We start from the raw sequence: 10903 nt of genomic DNA on the forward strand, positions 1-10903 counted from the left end.
TTCAACATGAAATGCAAAATTTACTTTTATCTGAAAAGAGGACTTTGGGCCACTCTGCAACAGTCCAGTTCTTTTTCTCCTTAGCCCAGGTAAGATGCTTCTGATGTTATTTCTGTTTCAGAAGTGGTTTGGTAGCCCTTTTCCTGAAGACGTCTGAGCGTGGTGACTCTTGATGTGCTAACTCCGGCTTCATTCTACTCCTTGTGAAGCTCTCCCAAGTGTTTGAATCAGCTTTGCTTAATAGTTTTCTTAAGCTTGCTGTCATCCCTGTTGCCTGCGCCTTTTCCTACCCAATTTCTTCCTTCCAGTCAACTTTGCATTTAATATGCTTTGATACAGCACTCTGTAAGCAGCCACCCCTTTCAGTAATGACCTTCTGTGACTTACTCTCTTTGTGGAGGGTGTCAATGATTGTCTTCTGGACCATTGCCAAGTCAGCAGTCTCCCCCATTATTGTGGTTTCAAAGAACAAGAGATACCCAGAATTTATACTGTAGGGATGGACATTTAATGAAACTCAAATGTAAATATTCTAATATTTTGAGATACTGGATTTTTGACTTTCATAAGTTGTAAGCTCTAATCATCAAAATTAAAACAAAAAAACTTTAGAAATGTTTTACTTTACATGTAATAAATTTAGAATATATGAAAGTTTCCGTTTTTTAAATAAGTTACAAACAAAAAATGAACTTTTTCACGATATTCTAATTTTTTGAGATATACCTGTATATTTAATGAACACATAAGATATTACTGGCATTAGCACAGTCACTGCTCTCAGAGTAAATGTAGTGTTTCATTTTATGTGGTCTACTGTTTAGCAAAATGGCAAAAAATAAATAAATAAATAAATAAATAAATACTCAGCATAACAGAAACTCTTTTAAATATCAAACATAATAGCATTAAACACTAACAGGTCTTTCCCTTTACTGCCAAATATAAATAAATAGATAAATAGATAAATAGATAAATAGATAAATAGATAAATAAATAAATAAATAAATAAATAAGATTTTTAACATTTACTAAGTGTGGTGGGAAATAGAAATCCAATATCAGCATTAACAAAGAATTTTGAGTTACTAAAATTTCATTTTTAAAGAAATTCAATTGACACAAGACATTTGAGTTTAAATTACAATACAGTATTAAAATATAATGTTAATGTAATGATCAACATTATTATGTCAACTGAACTCAAAATAATTTAAATAAAAATGTAAATAAAATTATTAAATTAGAATTTTTAACTTGCAATTAAGTGTTTATTTAAGATGTGGTAACATCCACTGATTTTTTTTTTTAAGTATTTATTGTTTAATTATTATGTTGCTATATACACCATTTCCATTTAGCACTTGAAAAACAAACAAACAAACAAAAAACACATTCACAGTCTCAGTCTAAATAATTTTATCGAAAGTATTATGTATGATTTAATTCTCTTATAAGGACTATTTTTCTAAAAAATGCATTTATTTGACACTATAATGACACTATTTTCTATATAATGTCTTTAGTTTGATTCTTTTTTTCATTTCAGTTCATTGAATCCATGAGATGAAAGTACAAAAGCGTTAAATAAACTATACATGCCTCTCATCAGAAACTCCACCCTCTCACAACCTTTAACCTTTACCAGGAAGTGTCTAGTCTTATGATTTCTCTCTTACATATCATACTAAAAGCTAAAAAGAGTGTTGTGGAGTTCAGAGGAGAACACTATAAATTAGGATTTTGGAGAAGTGTATTAAACAGAATAGATTTTGATTGTAATTGTAATTTGCTTTTCAAAGCAAAGTTCAGAAAGTGAAAGTAAATTGTAGATCGTTGCAGCTTTTACAAGAAGAGGAAATGGATTCAAAATCTGTGGAAGATCTTTCTTGTCCCGTGTGCTTTGAAATCTTCAAGGATCCTGTTCTTCTGTCCTGTAGTCACAGTATTTGTAAAGAGTGTCTTCAACAGTTCTGGAAGACCAAGAAAACTCAAGAGTGTCCTGTCTGCAGGAGAAGATCCTCAAACGAGCTGCCTCCACGTAATCTAGCATTAAAAAACTTATGTGATTCACTAATAAAGGAGCAAAATGAGAGACGTTCATCAGGATCTGAGGAGATCTGCAGTTTACACAGTGAGAAACTCAAACTCTTCTGTCTGGAGGACAAACAGCCTGTGTGTTTAGTGTGCAGAGACTCAGAGAAACACGTCAATCACACATTCAGACCCATCAGTGAAGTGGCTTCATCTCACAAGGTAAGAAACATTTCTTTTATTTCATATGCCAAGCACAGTGCTTTGCTAATAATAAATAATAGCTGTGCAATCGACCAGGTTAATGTTCATCCATTACAAGTTAAATAATTTTAAAAATATAGTATGTCCTGGAAATTTCAGGCACAAAAGACTACAGCAACAATAACAATAACTATAAAAATGTCTAAACATACTAAACCTCTTAGCACTGTAAGTTTCACAGATTTTCGTCTTAACTTGTAGGAGGAACTGAATACAGCACTGACATCCCTACAAAACAAACTCAAACATGCAGAAGAAATGAAAGAGGAGTGTGATGAAACGGTTCAACACATCAAGGTGAGGATATCGAGTAAAGAGTCAAACATTCACAGAGTTTATGATGGACATTAGTGGAGTGAGTGTTAATGCAGATCTGACTGAAGTGAATGTGATGTGATTTCAGTCTCAAGCTGAGCACACAGAGCGTCAGATTAAAGAGGAGTTTGAGAAGATTCGTCAGTTTCTCAGAGATGAAGAAGAAGCTACAATCACTGCACTGAGAGAGGAAGAGGAGCAGAAGAACCAGATGATGAAGGAGAAGCTGGAGGAGATGAACAGACACATCTCAGCTCTTTCACACACAATCAAAGACACTGAGGAGATGATGAAAGCCAATGACGTCTGCTTTCTGAAGGTGACAACTGATTCTGGCTTCATCATTTGTGCACAAAACAACTTTTCAATTAATCAGTTATAAAACTCTATGAACTGTTATGAGTGTTTAATGAGATATTAAATGTTTTTCAAACTCTTTTTTTTTTCAGAATTTTAACGTCACAATGGGAAGGTAAGTTGATCTGCTCGTGTTTCTTCTATCAGTGAATCTGAACTCAAATCCACTGCAGTTCTGACTCCTGAATGTTCTTCCAGAGTCCAGATCTCACAGCCGGATCCACAGATGAGTTCTGGAGCTTTGATTCATGTGTCACATTACTTGAGTAACCTGCCGTTCAGAGTCTGGAAGAAGATGCAGGAAACTGTCCAACACAGTGAGTCTCCAGCAGATTTGACACCAGTACAAAAGATTAAATAGTTCAGATATAAACAAAGACAGACAGATTAACAAACATGATAAAAGTACATGTAATAAACACTTGATGTTCTAAGGAGTTTAAGCAAATTTGAACTGTATTTAATAAGATTATCAGATCATGTAGCAAACTGTATTAATTGTACATAATGACTACAGATCGCAGTCTATGGTGTATGTTTATGTATTGGGTTTACATTTCTAATACCATCGTATTTTATCCTCTAATCTGATTTTATTCTTCCCTGCAGCTCCATTGACTCTAGATCCAAACACAGCTGGTTGTTGGCTCACACTCTCTACTGATCTGACCAGTGTGTCGTACAGTGATGAAGATCAAGATGTTCCTAATAATCAAGAGAGGATTGAGAGGTATCCATGTGTTCTGGGTTCTGAGGGTTTTAACTCAGGAACACACTGCTGGGATGTGGAGGTTGGAGACAATACACACTGGAGTGTTGGAATAACCACAGCATCAAACCAAAGGAAGGGAGAGGTTTTCTTTTACACTAATGTCTGGTCTGTGCAGTACATGGACAGTGAATACTGCTCACAATCTCCAACTCAACAGTTGACTTGCTTGACTGTTAAAGAGAATCTGCAGCGTGTGAGAGTTCAGCTGGACTATGACAGAGGAAAGGTGTCGTTCTCTGATCCTCTAAGTAACATCTGTCTGTGTACATTCACAACAACCTTCACAGAAACTGTCTTTCCATACTTATGTAATTACTACACAACTTCACCTCTGAGGATCTTACCAGTTAAACTGTTTGTAACAGCAGAAAATCACAGTTAAATCTCATTCTGCTTTAAGATAAATTCAGTAAAGATACAAGAATTTACTGTGTTTATTGTTTTACAAATGATGCTTCAATAGCATCATTGCAATCAAAGGAACTTGGTCTCATTCATCAATCACACTTTATTATATGCAAGTAAAAGTAGTATGGTACAATATAGTCATTTAAGTCATTTACAATAAAGTGTTTATAGAAGTGTTTATACATTTAATCATCTTGCCTATTAAATCCTAACTGAAGAGCATAAATTTTCAATTAAATGCATTTAAAGTACAACTGCAGTGACAAATTAAGACATAATACCATGTAGGCTATAAGACAAAAAAAGTTGGCAAAAAGTTGAGCTTGCAGTTGATTGTGTAATGATGGGGTTTAACAAGACTAAATGATTGGAGAAGTCAGACATACGTCACTAGCGATAAGTATGTAAATATAAAAAAAGAATGTAAAAAAGAAAAGTAAAAAAGAAGAAAAGAGAATGTGTACTGTCCTCCAATTGGTGTTCTTAACCAAGATTAGACATCCAGCCAAACTCCCGTCATGAATACCACGAGAGTCAGGATATAGCTTTTTAGCTCTGTTTAATCAAGACTCTTGTTCAGCACAAAAAATACACTAAGAGGAAATTATAGCTTGTACAATAATAACAGAACTTAATTGCAATTAAATATATCATCTCAATAACATCAGTTGTGAATTAAACACAAAGATTTAGTGATTTTAAGTCAACATGAATTTGCCACAAGTCTATTCTTAGAAATACTGTAACAGAAAAGGGCAGAACACTCCCTGCTTGATGTTTATGACACCACTGTCCATATTGCTACAATTTAACATAGACCTTTAATCCGTTGATGGTAAAAGTAGGACGACCTCTGTAATAGGCCTGGTAAAGGTCTTTGGAGTACCTTAAGCAGTGGTCCTTAGATTAACTGTTCGTACAGCCATCTTGGCTGTGAATAGCAGAAGTGACCACTGCCACATATTACAAGCAGCTTGGTTATCTTTCAATAAGACGATGTAGCCTTCTAGCAAGTTGCGACACATTTCATTCAACTTCAAGCGAATGTCACTATACTCCCCTGGTGGACATGTGACTGCCCCTTTCTGAGTAAGCAGCATCACTGGTGTCAAGATAAATGGAGACTGTGGGTCGGTTGATACAGGAATGAGAGGTCTAGCGTTAATGATGGCTGAAACTTATGAGCCATCTCATGAGTAAGATGCAATTCAGAATTCTGTGGGCCACTCCAATCATATGTTCCAAAGAACCTCCTCTGTGTGAAGAATGAGGAGGATTGAACTCCCAGGAACAGTTCTGCTCGCTCAGATATCTGAGAACCCTTTCTTCCTGTTGGAGCTTGTTCAGCCCAAACTCTTTGCTCGCTCCCACAAAGTTTGTGCCACAATCTCCTTAGCTGCTTTGCGGGTCCTCGTATGGCAAAGAATCGTTTCAATGCGTTGATGCAGCTGGAGGCATCCATTGATTTGATGACCTCAGTATACACTGGTCTTACACTTATGCAAGTGAACAATATAGCCCTACGCTTACTCTCTGAGTGTCCACCTCTAGTGCGCCTCGCTCTGACCACCTAAGGTCCAAAAACGTCCAATCCTACCTCGATGTCATGTTCTGCTGTCCTGCAGAGAGTCTTGCCATGTTTCCCATTCTTTCCTTTTTTTTCACCCTCACTAGCGGCTTGCCTTAGCCCATAAATGGCAACTGCCAGGGAAGGCTATTGCCAAACACATTTTCCTTCATGCAGTATGGCATTCTTTGTTGGGTCACTGTCTCTGAACCAGAGGAACCTAAGAAAGTTACGATGGTCCTCTCTGACTTTGAAACAATGGCACATTTGTTGGATGTTGGCTGTGATGGCTATGAGCTCCTTACAGAATCGAAGAAGGACTCCCAGTGAGTTTTTTTCAGATCGGGGATTAACAAGTTAACAAGATGTTGTTGAGGGAGATGCCATGATGTTGGGCGCTGGAGTCAAATACCACCCTGATTTGGTCTGGCTTTTTTGGGTGGTAAACCCACAAGATTGGCAAGAACCAACACTCCTCTCCCTCTTTTAATGGTGGTGCGGGTTCAGCATGGTCATTCTCCAGAAGTTTCTTAATGAAAGTGACAAACTGCTTTTCCATCTCTGGTTTCTTTTTAAGAATATGTTGCAGAGAATGGAATCTATTAAGAGCTTGTTCGCGATTGTTGGGAAGTACTTGTCTGGGCGCTCTGAAGGGCTGGCTGGTCAGCCAGGCTGGTCTTAGCTGGTCAGGCTGGTCTTAGCAGGTTTTAACTGGTCAGCCAGGCTGGTCTTAGCTAGTCAGGCTGGTCTTAGCTGGTCAAAATATTTGTTTGATCGATCGTTTAATTGATTGATTACATAGTGTCTGCCCCAATTTTCGTGTCAAAGGGTGTTGAGACAAATAATGCGACAAATAAGTAATAAGTTTACTTTTAATAATCTGCAGGACCACAAGGAACCATTAAAACAATTTTTATTTGATCTTACAGCCCCTTTAAAAAAATGATATTCTAACAAATATTTACAAAATATTTACAAAATAATTGGAATGATTACAATTCTAAAACTATATTAACAATTAATGGTGAAGATGAACAATAACAGAATTCTAAACATTATGCATTTTCATTTTTCTTTTCTTTATTATATCTTGTATTTTTTAGGATATGTAATGCTCCACTTGTTTCTTCCTCTCTCTCTCTCTCTCTCTCTCTCTCTCTTCTTCCAGGCTCCTTTTGTTTCCACCAGTCACTGAAACAGACTTAAAAAAGAAATTATTTAGATCATTAATGTGTGAATTTTCAACAAGTAAAACTACTTTAAAAAACAAACTATAATGTCATGTCTTTGTTGCACATTTTCCTTTTTTTCCAGACATAGCCTACAATAATTTAGAAACAATCCCCTGATAGTTGTTCCTTTTATTGCTAAAATAAAGATAAAATTGATATATCCAAATGGAAGTATATAAGTGTTTAATTAATGTAGCTATTTTATTGATAAATGAGTATACATGGATGAATATGAATAAGAATATCTTAGCATGAATCATTTTTAGCTGTTTTTAGCTCAGTTGACTATGGTTATTGACAAAGGCTAAAAAATTTCATTAGATGCTTAATAGAAAAAAAAATCCACAAGAAGTGGTGAAGTCCATGATGTAATTCTGGCCCTAGGTCTCTGTGAACTTGAGGATGTCAAAAAAAAACAAAAAACAGAAACTCCATGCTTGCTTCACAGACATGAAAAATGTATCTATAGAAAGTGAAATGTCTACTTTTAAATAAGCCAATTAAAATGGAAAACAAATATTTTCAGATTGTGTAATCCATTCAATCAAACGTGCACATCCACTGTAGAGATGACAAGTGTTATCGACTTTATCACTGCAACCGAAAATACAAAAAACACTTAATTAATTATTAGAATGTTAAGGCAGTCTTCTTTGCTGTTTTCTTTACCTGACACATTCATAATCATTACTTCTGCCAGTGTTCTGTAGCAAACTTTGTGTGCGCTTGTAACGTGGGAAGTGAGATGAGAGGCGAGCGGATCCAAATGCAAGCTTTTCTTTACAAGACGAGACAAAGACATGGTAGAACAGGCAGGATCAGAACAACAGCAATCAGGCATATATAGAGCGAGACACAAGAATAATCCGAGAGGCAGGCATTGGTCGAACCGGGGCGAACGTAATTCAGGGGGAAAAAGCGAGGGGATAATCCGTACAAACAAGCGAATAATCCAAAGGCAGGCGGCGAGACAGACGAGACGAAATGACCAGGCGAGAAAGCTAAACACAGGGAACTCTGGAACTAGGGGACTTGGGAACTAGGGAAACTGTGGAAACTCAAGAACGCACGCGAAACAATGAAAACACCACAACAATAACCACAATACTCTGTGAGTATTAAAGTCCAGGGTTTATATAGAGCGCCTGATTGGCCACAGGTGCTGACGCAATAAATGCGATGAGTGATGGGAGAAGTAGTCCGGGGTGTAATGTAACAGTCTGTGTGATGTGACAAGGCGAAAGCGACATCTGGTGGTGAGCGGACCGAAGGTCACTGACCAGATTCATGACAGAGCTTGAGCGCTGATTGGCTATAGGCAATTAAAGGTTCATTATTATGAATTATATAGTTTATTAATAATCGACTGATCTCTTAAAAATAAATGACTAGTTGACCAGAAAATTTTAGTCATGGGCAGGCCAAATGGTTACATATAATGCATGCATGAATGAATAGAAAAATTTGATTACCTCTCAACAAATAGAAAACAGAAAATAGAAATCTTATCTAACAATAGATTTCAGAAATTCCACTGAAAATCCTTCACTTTGCAAAGAAAAGAGGCAACTTGGGTTCACTACAACCGGTTTCTTCTGTACCATTTGCCCTGTTGTTTAAGATGGCACTTTTCCTTTCAACTTCTTTGTTCCTCTTAAATATCTACAAATCATTCAGGAAAAAGACAATATCTAATTTGCATTAGTTGTAGCTTTTGAGACATCTGAATCATTCTCCCTTAAAAATCATCTCTCTTCTGGAGTTGAGAAACATCTTCTAACATATCTACATATAAAATTCAGGTATTCAAATTCTTAAAATGCAACCATTACCTTTGAATGAACCAAATCTCCGTCTGTCTCCTCCTATATATGCTGCGAACAGGCCAGACAGGAAGATGGGCTGAATTAACTCATTCTTTAAACCAAAGTTAACAAAAAGCATTACAATCAAACAATAAGCAAATTAACAAGTTATCAACGGTTCTCGCACATCTCGCTACTTACCTTAACCGCTTTAACAGCACCGATATAAAGTTGGTTCGACGTTTGACGTTGGATGTTAGACAGATATTCAGTCGCGAAAAACTTCAATACATTCTTAGTGAATGAGTACAATTGCATACAAAATGGCTTATCTGAAAAGCATTAGAAGGTAGAACTGAACACACATTGCAGTTTATGTTTAAATCCTCATCGATATGTTGCAACGCATAAATGCTTTAGTAGCGGCAAGCTTGCGTTTAGGTCAGCTAGGGACCGTCTACAAAATATATGTGAAAGAATAAAACGATTAATGGTTTCTAGAGATGCACGATATTAGATTTTTGCCGATATCTGATATGCCGATATTTTTTCATCTCATTTTGGCCGATACCGATACCGATATACAGTGGCGTAGCGGACGGGGGCGCAGGGCACGCACTGCGGGGGGGCCCGCGTTGTGGGGGGCCCCCAAAAATTGACTCGAATAAATAATTAAAGTGTTTTTATAACGTGAACGTATAGGACTTTTATTTTGGTAGTAATTGCAGCCTACCGTGTTTGGCGATTATGACCATATCCGTTGTCCTTGTTATCCAATCACGATTAAGAATTTCCGCAACTGTTTAGAGAGTGAAGCTTATGAGCGCAAAATGAGTAAAAGAAAATATGTCAGCGGAGCTCAAAAATGGACTAACCAACACCGAAAAGAGCAATTCAATGCAAAACTACCAAAAATTTCATCCATATTTCTTCCAAATCAGCGGGAAGGAGCTACGAGAGCGAGCACGGGTAACGTTACTCAGGAGTTTGCTAGCAGTGCCATCACGGACATTACTGCTTCTAACGTGGGCGCGGGCGCGGCTGTGGTGAATGATACGCTAGACATGGACTCAGCACGCGCGTCAGATGGACATAACAGACATTGTCAAGGACTTGGCGCAGAAAAATGCTAGGAGAAAGGGGCGCTTTGGAGGATTTTAAAGGTAATATATATTACCTTTACTGAATGTTAAACGTCATGAATCTTTGTTGTATACTGCAGATAGAAAAAATATTTTGACGTCATGTGCTCCCTTGCATTTTAACAAGTTAATGTAATTGCTGTTTTATTGTTGGTGTTTCTTTTATTCTTTTTTTTTTGAAAAGTTCTTAATAAATAAATACGAAATAATTACATACTATTAAATTCCACAGTACTAATTCACGATTTTGAATGAAAAGGTGAATCCCCCATCTTATGCGGTGAGGGGCCCCGCCTCCACTCTTGCGGGTGGGCCAACGCAGTTTGCGCTACGCCACTGCCGATATATATCATTTTGTTTGTAAGTTAGTTTTTAACAATAACTTATTTGTTAGGATTAAATAAATAGTAAAGAGTGGTTTACATTCAATCCCTTCTTTTTCATCAGTAGGCTAGCATTATTTATGATCTGAATTTTGTGAATTAAGTTCACTTTTGCTATGTTTTAAGCAGAACTTCCGATGCTTTCACTTTCGAATTCGCAATCTGAATACAACATTTCAAAATGAAAACAGAAAAGTAGAACTAAACTGGGTGACTGTGAGGGTGCTTTGCGGGACATGAACAGGACATAATTCATTGCTACAACTTCTTAATTCGTTCCTACTATTTATTAATTTATTAATTTGTAAAATGAGGGTACAAATTAATATGTAGTATTAACGAATTGTTAATTTATTCCCACGAAATATTTTATTTCCCACCCGCAATTTATCACAGTAAGAGATACGAAAACAAGGATTAAAAGTGAATGACAAGAAAATACAGTGAGATGGTGAGGATTTGGGAAAATAAAAATATTATTAAGTTATGCTGCAATTCGTGACCAACTGGCAAAACTGTACACTTTTTTTTTTTTTTTTGCATAAGAACACCAACATGTTTACCTTCTCTGGTTTAACAAGCGGTCTTTTACCCTACTGGAAAACCAAATCCTCCGTCCGCCAT

General features: G+C 36.6%; 1 protein-coding gene across 1 annotated transcript; it reads left to right on the forward strand.

Moving 5' to 3' along the window:
- Positions 1–1652: 1652 nt before the first annotated feature.
- On the forward strand, positions 1653–6900 carry LOC127176476 (E3 ubiquitin-protein ligase TRIM35). Its single transcript, XM_051128179.1, has 6 exons — positions 1653–2256; positions 2500–2595; positions 2702–2932; positions 3063–3085; positions 3169–3287; positions 3580–6900. Exons 1-6 carry the CDS (start codon positions 1861–1863, stop codon positions 4122–4124), a joined length of 1410 nt encoding a protein of 469 aa, XP_050984136.1. The 5' UTR covers positions 1653–1860; the 3' UTR covers positions 4125–6900.
- Positions 6901–10903: the final 4003 nt, after the last annotated feature.

Source organism: Labeo rohita, chromosome 14 (assembly GCF_022985175.1).
Source record: "Labeo rohita strain BAU-BD-2019 chromosome 14, IGBB_LRoh.1.0, whole genome shotgun sequence".
NCBI lineage: Eukaryota > Metazoa > Chordata > Actinopteri > Cypriniformes > Cyprinidae > Labeo > Labeo rohita.